This window comes from Lontra canadensis, unplaced genomic scaffold, assembly GCF_010015895.1.
Source record: "Lontra canadensis isolate GAN:19392208 unplaced genomic scaffold, GSC_riverotter_1.0 scaffold4, whole genome shotgun sequence".
NCBI classification, from domain to species: domain Eukaryota; kingdom Metazoa; phylum Chordata; class Mammalia; order Carnivora; family Mustelidae; genus Lontra; species Lontra canadensis.
In genome coordinates, this window is record NW_022630998.1 from 38,388,474 (window position 1) to 38,406,076 (window position 17,603).

A 17,603-nucleotide genomic window follows, 5' to 3' on the forward strand; every position below is an offset into this window, starting at 1 on the left:
ATGACCCGAACCGAAGGCAGAGGCTTTAACCCACTGAGCCACCCAGGCACCCCTTTAGGATATATTTTAGGTTAAATTTTTTTAAACAATAAAATGAGAGGTTTTTTTTTTTTAGAAAAAAGAATTGCACAAATATGAATGACATAACGAAAGCGTACTCTCTAGGTAGAAAAACATGAAGCTTTTTGTGGTATCTTTTCAGCTTTATCTGTTCATCAGTTGGCTGCTCAGGGAGAGATGCTCTACCTAGCTACTCGGATTGAACAAGGTAATAGCCTGTTTTTTTAACTGTGCTTAAAACATATTTAATTGGATTTATTAGATTTTTGTTGTTTTATTTTAATATAGGAAAGTATAAAGACAAAAAAAACAATAATTGCATAATCTCACCAGGCACATAACTCCATAGGTAGTAAAAAAAATAAAGTACTACAAAGTACAAAAGTTACAGCCTCCCTTACCACCTTTTCCCCAGAAGTAAACATTATAAATTTCTTATGTTTCCAGGAAACTCTTTTATTTTATTTTTATTTTTTTTAAAGATTTTATTTATTTATTTGACAGAGATCACAAGTAGGCAGAAAGGCAGGTGGGGGCTGGGGGTGGGAAGCAGGCTTCCTGCTGAGCAGGGAGCCCAATGTGGGCTCGATCCCAGGACCCCGAGATCATGATCTGAGCCAAAGGCAGAGGCTTAACCCACTGAGCCACCCAGGCGCCCCGTTAGGAAACTCTTTTAGAAAACATTTCTGTTTATTTTTAGGGTTATATGTGAAAACATGGATTTACTTTTTGGTATGTACACAAGAGGGAAAATATTATCACACTGCATTGCACTTTTTTTCCCTTAATTGGAGATCTTTCCATATGAGCACATAAAGATTTATTTCTTTTTACTTCTCTCTCTCTTTTTAAGGATTTTCTTAATTTATTTTGAAAGAGAGAATAAGCAGAGGGGAGGGTCAGAGGGAGAAGGAGAAGCAGACTCCCTGCTAGGCCGGGGCAACCCCCCCACCAGACAGGACTCGATCCCAGGACTTGATCCTGAGCAGAAAGCCCAATGCAGGGCTCGATCCCAGGACCCTGAGATCATGACCTGAGCCGAAGGCAGAGGCTTTAACCCACTGAGCCACCCAGGCGCCCCTATTTCATTCTTTTTAATAGGTCCATAGTTTTGTATTGCTGCATACATACATACTGTATTTTTATTTTTAACCAATCTCTTTGGTGATGGTTGATTTCAGTTTCTCAGTATTAAGTAACATTCCTGTTGGCATTCTTTTTATGTATAGTGTAAGTTCCTACAAGTTTATTTGCTGGGTCAAAAGGTACATGGATTTTTTGCTTTTACATATATTGCCAGGTATCTGTCCTGTCCTCACTCCAGAGTTACAGTTTGTATTTCCCCATAACCTCAGTGACACAAAGTATTATCAGATTTTAATCTTTGCTAATCTCTGGTGAAAAATGGTATCTCACACTGGTTTTGTTTAGATTTTTTTTTTTAAGATTTTATTTATTTATTTGACAGAGCGAGAGATCACAAGCAGGCAGGGAGGCAGGCAGAGAGAGGAGGAAGCAGGCTCTCCACAGAGCAGAGAGCCAGATGTGGGGCTCGATCCTAGGACACTGGGATCACGACCCGAGCCGAAGGCAGAGGCTTTAACCCACTGAGCCACCCAGGCACCCCTTGTTTAGATTTTTTGAATTAGGTTCTATTTAGGCTCTTTCGTATGTTAACTGCCTGATATATATTGATTTATATGACCTCATCTAAATTTTAAAAATTCATTTTTTGTTATTTATGTTGCATATTTTTTTTTTAACCAGTCATTTTCCTTTGATTCTCATGTTTTCAACACAAGTTTAACATTCTGTAGTGGTAAATTCATTTTTTTCCTTGTAACTTCTGAGTTTTATATCCTTCTTCAAAAGACTGTTCTACTTCAAGATTATAAATAATGGAGGAACACCTTTGCTTATTAGTTAATTAACTTAGCTAATTAAACACGTGGAAAAAGAAAAAGTTAATGGTACAAATTCACATAATAGGACAGCAAATAAGTCAGCAGGAAGTGAACCTCATTGAGTAGTATAATCCACCTTTTAGAATGCCAGTATTTTCATAATGATATTAATAGATGGTTGTTAAATTAGATTACAAAAATTGTTTTTCTTTTAAATAGAAAATGTTATCAATCACACAGATGAAGAAGGATTTACTCCTTTGATGTGGGCTGCAGCACACGGGCAAATAGCTGTGGTAGAGTTTCTACTTCAAAATGTAAGGAAACTGCCTCGGAAAATGTGTACATGTAGTTACTTAAGTCTTGAGTAAAGATTTTGTATCTCCAGCCAACTAGATGTAATGGTAGAGGATCCAGAAAAGTTTTGCACGCTTTTTGTATTCTTGTGAAACGTGGATCTAGTTGGGCAGATAAGACTAATCATACATGAAACAGCAAGAGAGAATCTCATGCCTGGCTCCCTCAGAGTGCAGTGGGAACAAAAGAATGATTAGCATTGTAGGAGAGGCTTCATGGGGGAGATGTAACTTAACTCCAGAGTGGAAGGATAGTTAGCCTCAAGATAGAGGGAGAAAGGAAGGCCTCCAGACAACCGTGATAATAAGGACATCCGTGAGTAGAAGTTTGCATTATTAAGTGAAGAACATTACTTGGCCTAAGTACTGAACTGTAATTCTTATTGACAGAAATAATAATGTTCTTATTTAAATGAATTGAAAAGTCTTTCATCTCTCCTTGCCACTCCAGGGTGCTGATCCCCAGCTTTTAGGAAAAGGTCGAGAAAGTGCACTCTCATTGGCCTGTAGTAAAGGCTACACAGATATTGTCAAAATGCTGCTTGATTGTGGAGTTGATGTAAATGAATATGATTGGGTGAGTCTATAGTACTGATTTTTATTTATTTATTTATTTTTATTTTTATTTTTTTTAGATTTCTTTTTAAATTTATTTGACAGATCACAAGTAGGCAGAGAGGCAGGCAGAGAGAGACAGGAGGAGGAGGCAGGCTCCCTGCTGAGCAGAGAGCCCGATGCGGGACTCGATCCCAGGACCCTGAGATCATGACCTGAGCCGAAGGCAGAGGCTTTAACCACTGAGCCACCCAGGCGCCCCCTATAGTACTAATTTTTAAAATACTGTAATAAATCCTAGGAATTATTTAGTTTGGAGAGACATAAAAAATTTTACTAGACATTTGGAAAAAATAGCTAATTAAACATGTAGAAGAAAAAGTTAATGGTATGAACTCAGTTATTCTGATTTAAATATTCTTCACAAAATATGAAAATTGTGAAAAAAATTGCCTTAAACGACTTTTACATACCGTTTTTAGTAAAACATCTCACAGCAACATTAAGTTATTCCACTCTTGCTCACCTTGAAAAACTAAATCACCTTTTCCTTTGCAGAATGGAGGGACACCTTTGCTTTATGCTGTACATGGAAATCATGTTAAATGTGTAAAAATGCTCTTAGGTAAGCCAATGAAAGTGATATTTAGAAAATACCATGTGAGGACTTTAATTTTTAACAAGCTGGCTGCCCTGGTGTCACTCAAGAGAATGACTAACTATTATTAAATATTGTTAACTCTGCTGAAGCACCCGCGGCCACAGAGCTGCACATGGAGAAGCAGCTCTGTCCTGCAGCACACCTGTGCTTGGAACATTTGTCCCTGTTGCTTCCTCTTGAGGATCATGTCTGAATCCATCGTTGTTTTCCTGTCCACAGTGTCTGTGGGCATAAGTTTTGTCTAAGGTTGTTGATGAGTTTCATCGGTTAGCGAGGACCGCTGTTTGTTTGAGGCATCCAACCCCTGACCCGCCAAAGTGAATTCTGTGCACTCTGCTGAGGATCTGTCCTGCCGTTTGCACTGAGCTAGGCACAGACAAACATACCTACATTTTCATTTTATTTATGCAGATTTTTCTGTTTTGGTACAGAAAATGGAGCTGACCCAACCATCGAAACGGACTCTGGGTATAATTCTATGGATTTAGCTGTAGCCTTGGGCTATAGAAGTGGTAAGTATTTTAGAACTGTCAGGTTTGTTTGTTTTTTTTAAGATTTTATTTATTTATTTGACAGAGATCACAAGTAGGCAGGGGGCAGGCAGAGAGAGAGGGGGGAAGCAGGCTCCCCGCTGAGCAGAGAGCCCGATGCGGGGCTCAATCCCAGGACCCTGGGATCATGACCCAAGCTGAAGGCAGAGGCTTTAACCCACTGAGCCACCCAGGCGCCCCTCAGGTTTTATTTTAATTGGTAAAACTCTGTAAATAGTACAGACTCGTGGACTAAACTATTTTCATCATTTGTAGTCATAAATACGGCATGTTATCCTAACTCCTGACAGTAACTTTTAACTGTGGGCAAAATCAACAAATTCTTACAAAGTCTGGAAATGAGTTTGTTACTATTAATTGACACCAACCCAAATAATTCATTGCAAGAGTACACATCTATTTACAGACAAGAGTTGTTTAACATTTTTGTAGCAAATTACTTATAAAATGCTTTATAGTTGCCCTTTCTCTGTTCTTTAGAACACACCTTGTACGAGAACAGAATCCAGGAATTTGGACGATCACTAAGTCAGTGACAGGCTAAGTTTTAAGTGCTCTAAGTAGTGTATTGCAATCTTACCATCATCAGAAAATGGGTATATCCTCAGAATAGGAGTATATCCTGTATGCTCCTCAGTATACTGAGGAGTATATCCTCAGAATAGGAGGAAAACTTTATTTTATTTTACTTTTTAGTATTTTTTAAAGATTTTATTTATTTATTTGACAGAGAGAGAGTTGTCACAAGTAGGCAGAGAGGCAGGCAGAGAGGGAGAAGCAGGTTCCCTGCTGGGCAGAAAGCTCAATGCGGGGCTTGATCCCAGGATCCTGGGATCATGACCTGGGCCAAAGGCAGAGGCTTAACCCACTGAGCCACCAAGGTGCCCTGAAATAACTTTATTTTAAGGAAAAGTTGATGTTAAGTTGAACTTGACAGTTCTGTGTAAAGTTTTATGATCAACATGCTGTGGTCTTGATAACCTGTCTGTTCCAGTTCAACAGGTCATTGAGTCACATTTACTGAAGCTGCTTCAGAATATCAAGGAATAGACATAGTCATCAGGAAGTGTTGTCTGCCCTTCCATTTACTTTTCGGCTCTTATAAATGATAGTTTTGTTTACTTATAAATTTTTACCTCAGTTGCAAAATTTACTGGTTTTAGTAAGTTTTAATATTCCTCTGAATAATTCACTGGTTTATAATAAAATTAATGTTGATGCTTTTTTATAAATGTGTTTTACTGCATATTTAAAATTATAAATTAATGTTTTGTGGCATGTAAATTTTTATGGTACAGATAGTTATCTGTCTTTGTATCAAGTGCTATAATTTAACATTTTCAAAAATTATTCTACCCTGTTCATCTTCACTGTTGTATTAACTCATTGACTTCACACAGGTTTGCTATAAATCTAAAGGAAAAAAAATTTGTTTTTGTTGAATTTAAAAATGCACAGTGTGATTGTTTACAAAATGATGTTATAAATAAATAAAGTACTTTTTCTGTTAGTTTGCATGGTAGTTTTTTTTTTAATTTAAAAAATTTTTTTATTAACATAATGTATTTTTAGCCCCAGGGGTACAGGTCTGTGAATCACCAGATTTACACACTTCACAGCACTCACCATAGCACATACCTTCCCCAATGTCCATAGTCTACCCCGCTACCCCCGGCAACTCTCGGTTTGTTTTGTGAGATTAAGAGTCTCTTATGGTTTGTCTCCCTCCTGATCCCATCTTGTTTCATTTATTCCTTTCCTACCCCCCAAACCTCCCACGTTGCCTCTCAACTTCCCCATATCAGGGAGATCATACGATAATTGTCTTTCTCTGATTGACTTATTTCGCTCAGCATAATACCCTCTAATTCCATCCATGTCATCGCAAATGGCAAGATTTCATTTCTTTTGATGGCTGCATAGTATTCTATTGTATATACCACATCTTCTTTATCCATTCATCTGTTGATGGACATCTAGGTTCTTTCCATAGTTTGGCTACTGTGGACATTGCTGTTATAAACATTGAGGTGCAAGTACCCCTTTGGATCACTACATTTGTATCTTTAGGGTAAAGGTGTTTTTTTTTTTTATTTTAGTTGATTAAAATTGATTACTTTGGGATTTTTAGTTTAACCTTCTGTCCTGCCAGGACACTACATTAGATCAAACAATATAATTAAAATAAATCAAATGTAAGTCAATCAACAAAGACTTAATTGTCATTTTTAGAAATATATTCAGAATATTTTTCTCTTGTAAAAAAAGTTTTCCAGGAGGAAACATTAGTCCTTCAATAAAAGTCAGATGTTCTTTAATTCCACTAAAGGAGCACAAACTTGTGTTACACCAAAATCTAGAAAAGAGCCATGGGCCGGAATTTTGCTTACTCAATGAGTGTGAGACTAGCGTTAAATTATTTAATCTGGAAAATAGATGTTACCTCGGTTATGATACTTGGTTTGTAAACCATATAAATTTCATCTAGTTGAAGCAAAAGGGAATTATGGAAAACACAGAATGGAGAGGAAAGCTAAAAGAAGCAGACAATACAAAGGAAGAAAACTAGGCCAGGGATCTCAATCAGGAAATCAGGGTCAATTGTTTTGGATGCTGTTTTGGTAATGTTTAGCTTAAAACCCCCTTGTCTATCATTGTGCTCAAGATTTAAGTTTCTAGGAGTGAGAAATCAAGGATGGGATATAAATAGACTGCTACATTGGAGTTGGGGGGAGAATGGGAATGTCTGGTTAACAATCCACCATTGCCCCTGGACTTCCTGGAACACAAAAGGCAAAGGCTGCCAGAAAGAAAACCGCAGAGAAAGGAGAGAAAAATGATGGCTGTTCATTCCAAAGGCCATCTAAATAATATGTGAAAACAGCACTAGTGTTTCACCCATTGTCAGGCATAGATTTTAAATTGATTTTCCAGCACTTCTGATTGACTTATCTAAAACATTAACCCTTCCATTTGGTTCCTTTTCTTGTTAGTTATGTGGTACATACCCACAAAGTGTTAGTTCCTGTTCTTACTATAAGGTAAAACTCAATGATCTATTTGGGCACATCAGTGTGTGTGTGATGCTTACAAGTGCTCTCCGCAGCTGAAGAGCTGCTCAAAGGACTTATGCTGGAATGGAATCTAAAATAATCACCTAACTCCTACTCTGATTCTTAGATCAACAGATCTCAGAGAATATCTTAGAGAAAATTCCCCTCTCCAATTCTGTCATCTTTTAGCCTCAAGGACCCTGATAACAAATGCCAGAAAAGTCCCTTAAGAAGTAGACACTAATACAAGTTAATTAGAACAACAGGAATGATCCTTAAGAAGCAGTTGTAAATTCCTCTCCTAAAAATCAAATGCCTTTGGGGTGCCTGGGTGGCTTTGTCAGTTAAATGTCCAACTGTTGGTTTTAGTTTGGGTCATGATCTCATCAGGGTCTTGAGATCCAGCGCTGCATAGGGTCCCCCTGCTGAGCACGGATTGGCTTGAAATTCTCTCTCCCTCTTCCTGTGCCCCTTCTCCTGCTTGTTCACACCGTGTGTGTACTGTCTCTCAAACAAATAAAATCTTTTTTTAAAAAATCAAATATCTTTTAGGGAGTGTTTACTGACTGCACAATATTTATTCATGACTTATGTACCAGACACTGTGCTTGATAGGAGGATAAAATACTGAGTAAAAGGATATAGTCTTGCCATCAGAAGAACTCACTGCTTCATGTTAGGGCTCATTACCACCACGGTGTGAAGGACATTGATAATAATTTTTGAAAGGTTAAAAACCATTATTCACATGTACATATAAAGTGAACATTTGTCAAAGATTTTCTTCAACTCAATTTCTCATAAGGGAACAAGTAAGACATTAAAATTAATTCCAAGAACTAAGTATTTTAGGCAATGTAAGTATATAAGATTGCTGAGTCAGATGCAAATCTGGTTAATGTCCAATAAGCCTACAGACCATAACCTTTGAGACTATCTTTTCTCCCAGACAGAAATGATGTGCATCTCCAGATAGAAATCTATCAGATAACCTGTTATATAACAGATAACTTCATTAAGTCTGACACCTTAAACTAATAGGAACAGTGAGTTGAACTGAGTAGTTAAGGGTTCTCAAACTTTTCGTGTATATCAGAATCACGTGGAGGACTGACTAACACACAGATGTATGGGTCTCCTCCCCAGTGTTTCGGATTCAGTTAATCTGGGGTGGGACCCAAGAACTGTAATTTCTAACAAGTTTCCAAGTGATGCTGCTGGTCTAGGGACCTCATTTTGAGAATCACTATCCCAGATTATCCCTGGGCAGACTCCTATCCAACATAAGGGAAGCTGTGCCACTCTTATTTCTTTATTTTCCAAGCTTTCAGATAATTATGAATATTAGCCATAAAAAAGAATGAAATCACATCGATGGAACTAGAGAGTATTATAAATGAAATAAGTCAGAGAAAGACAAATACCATATGATTTCACTCAGCTGTGGAATTTAAGAAGCAAGAAAAGCAAGCACGGGGGGAAAAAGAGGGAAATCAAGAAACAGACTCTTAACTATGAGAATAAACTGATGGTTCCCAGAGGCGAGGCGGGTAGGGGGGATGGGTGAAATAGGTGATGTTCAGTTACCGTGATGAGCATTGGGTATTGTATGTGTTGTACATTTTAAGCTGATATTATACTGTATGGTAACTCTACTGGAATTTAAGTAAAACTTTAAATAAATAACAAATATTCAAAGAATATTCTTGATCATAAAAAGTTGGTCTTACTATATTGACCTGCTTATTTATATATATACAGCAATTTAACCATAGGGGCAAGTTTTCTCTGCAAATCTAGAATCTTAGTTTACTGAGCAACTACATAGACCCCCCAAAATTACCTTCTATTCAGAAATTTTCATAAGGTATCTCAGACCTTTAAAAGCCTTGATTATTTGCTACTCTACTCCAAGTCTGGGGCCCCAGACCCAAGAAAGTCGTTCCACTGGATTTCACCTACAATATCACTAAATCAGGGTGAATTCCTCCCTTTTTTTTTTTAAATGTTTAATTAATTAATTTATTTTTTTTTAAGAATTCCTCCCTTTTTGAAGTCTGCAAAATTTGTTAAGGTCCCTGCCTTTCCGGGAAGGGCCTTTCCTTACCTCTATTTTGGGGGAGGGCTTTGTAGGCGTTAGCTCTACGTATAAAGTCAACCCTTTGTTCCCTGGCATGGACTTCCTACACCTGATTGAGAGCAGCCTTCTCAAATATAAACTTCTGGGTATGGCTTTGGTTGAAAAATCTATTTATCTGATTGTATCTTGGTAAAAAGGACAGATTGTTACTGAATCTATGCCAACAGAAGTATGAAAAGTAAGGAGACTCACTTAAAGTATTTGCTTCAGAATACTGAGGCCAACAGAGAGAATCAAACACCATTTTAAAATGGTTCATTTCAGGGGCGCCTGGGTGGCTCAGAGGGTTAAAGCCTCTGCCTTCGGCTCGGGTCATGATCTCGGGGTCCTGGGATCGAGCCCCACATCGGGCTTTCTGCTTGGCAGTGAGCCTGCTTCCCTTCCTCTCTCTCTGCCTACTTGTAATCTCTGTCTGTCAAATAAATAATAAAAAAATCTTTAAAAAAAAATAAAAAATAAAATAAAATGGTTCATTTCAGAGGTGCTTGGGTGGCTCGGGTGGTTAAGCCTCGGACTCTTGATTTTTCGGCCTGAGATCAAGCCCTCCATCTGCTCTGTGCTGGGCATGAGCTTGCTTAAGATTCTCTCTTCCCCTCTCCCTTTGCCTCTCCCCTGACACCCTCTCTAAAAAAATATAGATAAATAAATAAATAGTTTCAGTTTACTGATGCATAGTCTACTAAATTGACAGAGATGAATTAAGAAGGAAGAGAAAGAAGGGGTTCTACTTGTATCCATAGAAAATAAAATATCAGAAATTCATGCAATATTTCATACAAGCAACCACCTTAAAATTTTCCTCATAAGTTCAGTCAGTTCTATGTAGCTCTTATTTCCCAGGATCTTGGATCAAGCGATGGGCTTTCATGAAGTATGCCTGGATTGGAAGGAATCTTCAGAGTGTTAGAATCCAGAAATTCTCAGGGGGCCTGGGTGGCTCAGTCAGTTAAGCATCTGTCTTTGGCTCAGGTTATGACCTTGGGGTCCTGGGATCAAGCCCCATATCAGGCTCCCTGCTCGGTGAGGAGCCTGCATCTCCCTCTCTCTCTGTTGTTCTCCCTGCTTGTGTTCTCTCTCTCTCTCTCTCTCTCTCTCAAATAAATAAAATCTTTTTTAAAAAATCCAGAAATTCTGATTCACTCACTGGTAGTCTGGAAGGTTTTTAAATGATGTCAGCTAAGAATCTTGTACGCAAGAGTCTATTCCTTATGGAATCAGTAATGAAGAGAACAGTACTAACCCCTTTACCACAGTTTCGCTCTTCAGCGTTTGATTACTGGCATCAGCCACGGTTGTGAAGCAGGTGATCCTCCTGACAAGCATCAGAAGGTCAATAGTAGACTAATTCTACATCACAGTGCTTATGTTATTTATCTCCATCTTCTCCTCAGGTAGGCATTTTATCTTTTCAAATCATGACAGAAAGGTTGAGTACAGTACAGTAAGATAACTTTTATCACAGTATATTATTATAATTGTTCTATTTTATTATTGTTGTAAATTTCTTACTGTGTCTAATTTATCATTGAACATTAACATAGGTATTTAGGTATAGGATAAAAACAGTACACATAGGGCTAGGTGCGGTTGCAGGGGTCCCCTGGGGGTCTTGCAATGCATCTCTCTGCTGGATAATGGGGGACATCTGTACCTGGTACTCTTGGTAACTTACTATAGGGCTTTCTATCAGGCTATGACACTTAAGAGTCTCTGAGCTTGGAGCAGAATATTCAGGAAAACATCTGATAAAGCAGAAATGATCATGAGACTAAATGACTGTAATTAGTTTCTTATAATAACAATATCAGGGGCGCCTGGGTGGCTTAGTTGTTGGGTGTCTGCCTTCAGCTCAAGTCATGATCCCAGGGTCCTGGGATTGAGCCCTACATCAGGCTCCCTGCTGGGCAGGGATCCTGTTTCTCCCTCTCCCACTCCCCCTGCTTGTGTTTCCTCTCTAGCTGTGTCTCTCTCTGTCAAATAAATGAAATCTTTAAAAAATAATAATAATAACAGTATCAGAATAAAGGAATAAAATTATTATAGTACTCTATTTAATTATTCCATTTAAAAAATTGGTCAGTATATTTCCTAAGGGTAAGGATGTATTACACACAGTAAGGGCATTAAATGTCCAGGGCCTTTCCATAAAATGTATAATATCTAAATTGTTTATATTAATAACATTTTACCCATATAAACTTAACCTAGGGAAGCCTGAGTATCATTTCTCTGATTTGACAGTCCTCTTTTTTTCCCTAAAGATTTCACTTATTTATTTGAGAGAGAGAGAGTGAAAAAGCACAAGCAGGGGGAGCAGAAGAGGGAGAGGGAGAAGGAGGCTCCCTACTGAGCAGGGAGCCTGATGCGGCACTGGATCCCAGGACCCTGGAACCATGGCCTGAGCCGAAGGCAGTGGATTAACTAACTGAGCCACCCAGGCATCCCCAATTCTTACTTTTTAAGTTAAACCTATTCTTATATCATATTCCATATTGATAAAGTCAGAGTAAAGAAATAAAGATATTATGTGTTAAAACCAAAGTTATTAAACCAAGTTAATTTATTCAAAGACTCACTTGTGGGATGCATTGGTAGCTCAGTCGTTAAGCGTCTGCCTTCAGCTCAGGTCATGATACCAGGGTCCTGGGATCAAGCCCTGCATCAGGCTCCGGAAGCCTGCTTCTCTGTCTTCTGCTCCTCTTGCTTGTGTTCCCTCTTTTGCTGCCTCTCTTTCTGTTAAGTAGATGAATAAAATCTTAAAAAACAAAAAACAAAAAACACCAAAGACTCACTTTTGTTATGTTTACATGGATTCTTAAAATGTTCCCCAGCTAATAATTTCCAGAACAATCTTTTTCCTTAAAAGTCTAGTACACATAAAATACTGGAGGTTAGTTTCTTTATTTTCTGAGATTTGAGGGAATTTGATTCAGAGAAGCAATTTTTTTTCTATAAACCAATCAGAACAGCACTCCTTTAACTTAAAGGACACTAAAACCTAGTGCTTTAATACACTCAAGTGTTGGGAAAATACTCCTACTTACACAGTGAGGGATGCAGACCTTTCTCAATTACAGACGTGAAGACACACAAACACATGGAGAGCTTAGAGTTTCAGATCTACCATTCAGACATGATCAGAATGGAAGAAAAACTTAGAAGTATTTTCCTTTCCAGTGAGCATGTAATTTTTTTTTAAGATTTTATTTATTTATTTGACAGAGATCACAAGTAGGCAGAGAAGCAGGCAGAGAGTGAAGAGGAAGCAGGCTCCCTGCTGAGCAGAAAGCCCAATGCAGGGCTCAATCCCAGGACCCTGGGATCATGACCTGAGCCAAAGGCAGAGGCTTAACCCACTCAGCCCCCCAGGGGCCCCAGAGCATGTAATTCTTAATTGATTTGACACTGCAAAGACAGATCAAAAAACAAAACAGAACAACAACAACAAAAAAAACCCACTAATAAATTGGATTATTTGTTATCTCTCACCAACAGACCTTCATTATACATCTAACAGAGATCACCACATAGACCGTAAAAGCAAATGCCCGATCACTGCTGCTGCCGCCACTAGGAATGGACTTACGGGGGTTGTATAAACCAGAAATAAAAACAAACACATAATGTGTCAGTAGAAAGAGGAAAAAAGAACTAGAAAGTCAGAAAAGTTAAAGTTCTGTTGCCACCCTGGACTCACCTCAGAACCCAAGAAAGATGCGCAGGCAAATCCGTATCTTTGTCTGCATTGGGTTATTCCCCTAAAACACCTCAATGGATGACCTTCCAAACTGATTAAAATCTAATTTCCAAAAGACTGCATGACCCTCTCACAGAAATAAAATAAACCTGTGACAGTTAATTCAACGTATCTTTTCCCATCCTTTTACTGTCAATCTAGCTGTATCTTTGTATCTCAAGTCTGTTTCTCAGGTGCCTGGGTGGCTCAGTTGGTTAAGTGTCTGATTCTTGATTTTGGTTCAGGAGCAAAACAAAGTCAATTACATAAGCCCCTATCCCAGTGAGCTCCTGCCTCAGAGGTCGCTCAGCTGCCCCAGGAGCAGGTTGGCAGTATGTGGTAAAGAGCCCACTGGAGCCAGAGTTTGGCCTTACTGCCTTCTTCAGAGAATGAACCACTCTCTGTGCTGTTTTAGATTCTTATTTCTTTTTTAAGGTTTTATTTATTTATTTGAAAGAGAGAGAACAAGACAGGATGAGGAGGGGCAGAGGGAGAGGGAGAAGCAGGGTCCCCACTGAGCAGGGAGCCCAATGTGGGACTTGATCCCAGGACCCCGGGATCATGACCTGAGCCGAAGGCATACCTTAATGACTAAGCCACCCAAGCGCCGCATATTTCCTTCCTAAAAATAACAGCCTTAGGGGGCACCTGGGTGGCTCAGTGGGTTAAAGCCTCTGCCTTTGGCTCAGGTCATGGAACCAGGGTCCTGGAATCGAGGCCCGCATCGGGCTCTCTGCTCAGCAGGAAGACTGCTTCCTCCTCTCTCTCTCTCTCTGCCTGCCTTTTCACGTACTTGAGATCTCTGTCTGTCAAATAAATAAATAAAATCTTAAAAAAAAATAACAGCCTTAGAACTCCCTCTTTTTCTCTTTTGTGCATATGGTAAGTAAATAGATAACTAGTTGATTCATGTTAAAGTGTTCCAATTTCTTTGAAAAGTTGATTAGTCATTTGGATTCTGGCTTTTGGCTTTATGGTAATTTTTTCAGAGCATGTACATTTTATTTTCGTGTAGTTAAGTTCACCAATACTTTTATGCTCCCAAAACAATGTCTCAAGTCGCATCCCTTTTTTTTTTTTTTTTTTAAGATTTGATTTGGGTGCCTGGGTGGCTCAGTGGGTTAGGGCCTCTGCCTTCGGCTCCGGTCATGATCCCAGGGTCCTGGGATCGGGTCCCACATCGGGCTTTCTGCTCAGCAGGGAGCCTGCTTCCTCCTCTCTCTGCCTGCCTCTCTGCCTACTTGTGATCTCTCTCTGTCAAATAAATAAATAAAATCTTAAAAAAAAAAAAAGATTTGATTTACTGGGGTGCCTGGGTGGCTCAGTGGGTTAAGCCGCTGCCTTAGGCTCAGGTCATGATCTCTGGGTCCTGGGATCCCTTCTCTGCCTGCCTTCCTGCCTACTTGTGATCTGTCTGTCAAATAAATAAATAAATAAAATCTTAAAAAAAAAAAAAGATTTGATTTACTTATTTTGGAGAGAGAGAGAGCACATGAGCAGGGGAAGGGCAGATGGAGAAGGAGAAATAGGTTCCCCACTGAGCAGGGAGCCCAACTCCAAGTGGGGCTCAATCCCAGGACTCTGAGATCATGACCTGACCCAAAGGCAGCTATTTAACTGACCGAGCCATCCAGGAGCCCCTCAAATTGCCTCCCTTTAGAAGAGCAGAAAAGCTCAAGTGCTTTCTTTCCTGGCCTCCGCTTTCCAGCCTTCCTCCTCCTAGCCTCCCTGACAGGTAGAATGCAAGTATGGGATGGAGATTTAATTAAGCAGATGCTCCCAACCCAGATTTTTGACCAGGTAGCTACTGACCCAAAGCACTAAGAGCAGTAGTGTCCACAAGAGTGAGAGCACCGACCCCAACAATATCCAGGTTCTGGGAGCAACGATTGTTGCGTGAAATATAACAGCCATGTTGTTACTGGCAAGATTTTGAGTGTGACCCTGCAGTTAGTTGCCTGGTCTCGCTTGTCCCTGGCTTTCCTCCAGCCAGCTGCTTACGACTTCCTGGTATTTCTGTGAACCAGCAGCTTTCAGCTGATTCCTTCTCTGTTTAACCAGAGTGAGTTTCTGGTGCTAAGAATGTTGATAGTTACAATAAATAAGGAGAATAGCCCTCTCCCACACACTGTGTCCCACCTTACCACCTGAGAATCACGAGTGCTTTATGAAAACAGGCCCCTTAGTTCAGGTCATGCCTCCCCATTCCTCTCTCCTGTCCTCCTTTCCCCTCTCTTCTCTCCTCCCCTTCCATGTCCTTTCTCCTCTTCCCCTTCACCAACCCCTCCTTGCCTCTCCCCCCCACCTACCTTCTCCTCTCTTCCCTTCTCTCCTCTGTTCCCTTTCCTCTCCCCTCCTGTTTCTCTCCTGGGCTCAGCTAGGATTCCAGATTCCAGAAGACCAGCCTTGGGGCAGTTATCAGAGACATTCACCACACTCTCTCACTGTCCCTCACTACTCAACCTCTTCCATAAAGCTTCCCTGAGAAGAGCCTCCACCCAACACAATATGCATGCTTCTATAAACAGACCCCTGGGGCCACCATTCTAATAATTCATCCATTCTGTTCAGACAAGTCCTACTGCCAGTCTAGGACACAACTTGTGCCTAGCTTAGAACCCCCTAACCCTGGGGCACCTGGGTGGCTCAGTTGGTTAAGAGCCTGGCTCTTGATTTCGGCTCAGATCATGATCTCAGTGTGGAAACTGCTTAAGATTCTCTCTCTCTCTGTCTCTCTCTGCCCCTTCCTACAGTGCACGTGTGTTCTCTCTCTCTCTCTCTCTCAAAATAAATAAATAAATAAATAAATAAATAAATAAATAAATAAGAAAGAAGATGCTCACCATAAATAATTTTCTTTCTACAGTTTCCAAAAGAAAAGAGACAGGGAGAGGGAGAAAGAGAGAGATTGATTGACTATCAGGACTAAATTATGGACTGATATAAGAACTTTTTTTTTCTCAATAGGTTGATGGTGGTCACAAGCACAGTGTGCCCTGCATAGCTGTCACAGACTTTGTGCAATAGTGATACTCTGTCACCACTGGGGTATCAACTAGGATTTCATAAATCAAATAATATTTTAGAGGACCAAAGTTGTTATTTGAGGGCCAACTATGGAAAATTTATGCAAAGTGTAGAATTAGCATCTCAAATTTTTCTTTTATGTGAATATACGTGTTTCACAAATTCTAAAGTGCACTTTTTTCTCATATTTTAAAAATTTTTTATTAACATATAATGTTAATCTTCTTGTTCTCATTTTTTTTAAAGATTTTATTTATTTAACAGACGGAGACCACAAATAGGCAGAGAGGCACGCAGAGAGAGAGGAGGGGAAGCAGGCCCCCCGCTGAGCAAAGAACCGGATAAACTGAAGGCAGAGGCTTCAATCCAGGGAGCCACACAGGCGCCCCTCTTCTTGTTCTCATTTGAACCTCTCTCAAATCACCATGCTTCTGTGAAAGCACGATGCAGTCGATGTGTCATACAATAACTGGCCACCAGGTGGCAGTCATGATGTAGTATAATGTGAGCTCTTCCATTAACCCCTTCACATAGGATCGGGAAATTGTCAACCTCAAAAGCACCTTGAATTTGATGAAATATACAAGACCTTGTTTTAAACAAAACATAACTACAACAAGAGTTGATCTTAAATGGGGGATCATATATAATACCAGGAACTAGGTTATATTTTAATTCTAGCTTTAGGATTCACCAACAGGGAAGCCTTGGGACAAAAGACACCACCCTAAAATGCATAAAGGCAGAAGGCTCTCTCCCTCTTTCCTTCCTTCCCTCCCTCTCTCTCTCTCTCTCTACCCATGACCTGGGTCTATGACTCAGGGGTGTGCCTGGTACCTTCCAGGACTCATGAGTAATAAACCTTGTAATTTATTTATTTATTTATTTATTTATTTATTTAGGAAGTGCCCTGTTGTTTGTTGTTGAGGTACAATTTGCAGTCATAAAAGGAGCCCCACGGCAGGTCCAGCTACAGCTTTGGTTGGGGAAAGGTCTGCGAGGATTTGTCATGGGTAGAAAGGGTGCAGGCATTCCTAGCTGATAGTATCACTATCAATCGACTGAGACTAACAGAAAACAACTATGTTATAATAGCTCATACCATTATTTTATATGTGTGACCTCTTAGTTTGTGGCATAGATAGAAACAATACACATTTTGCACTGGAAGATAATCATTTCCTTCTTTCCACTCCAGCCTTCTGTCCATCTGTCCTCACTGCATATTTTATAAGCATACAAATCAGTATGATTCAAATATCCCTATAGAGACAGCCAATCTTCAAAGAGGTTAATAAGACATGACTTATTGCATGAAAAGGTGGGATGGGGGTGGGGCTCAAAAACAACCAAAATGTCAACATGGTTTGAAAGAACCCGATTAACAATACAGATCAAAGAGGCTACACTTGATTAACAAAACAATGAAGGCAATTAGAAAATTTTTAATAAAACGCTCTGGTGTTGAAAGCTTATCTTTGATGAGTTGGGAAAGCAAAGAAAATAATCCTGAACCATTTCCCAGTTTAGAAAGATTTTGTTTACCCTTCTTTGCTAGAG

General features: G+C 39.6%; 1 protein-coding gene across 1 annotated transcript in view; it reads left to right on the plus strand.

Moving 5' to 3' along the window:
- Window positions 1–5,587, plus strand: part of ANKRA2 (ankyrin repeat family A member 2) — an 11,823-nt gene extending 6,236 nt beyond the window's left edge. Inside the window, exons 4-9 of the mRNA XM_032848595.1 lie at window positions 203–268; window positions 2,184–2,281; window positions 2,772–2,897; window positions 3,434–3,500; window positions 3,968–4,048; window positions 5,082–5,587. Coding sequence (XP_032704486.1) covers window positions 203–268; window positions 2,184–2,281; window positions 2,772–2,897; window positions 3,434–3,500; window positions 3,968–4,048; window positions 5,082–5,137 — 494 coding nt within the window. The 3' untranslated portion in view covers window positions 5,138–5,587. The remainder of the gene's footprint in view (window positions 1–202; window positions 269–2,183; window positions 2,282–2,771; window positions 2,898–3,433; window positions 3,501–3,967; window positions 4,049–5,081) is intronic.
- Window positions 5,588–17,603: the final 12,016 nt, after the last annotated feature.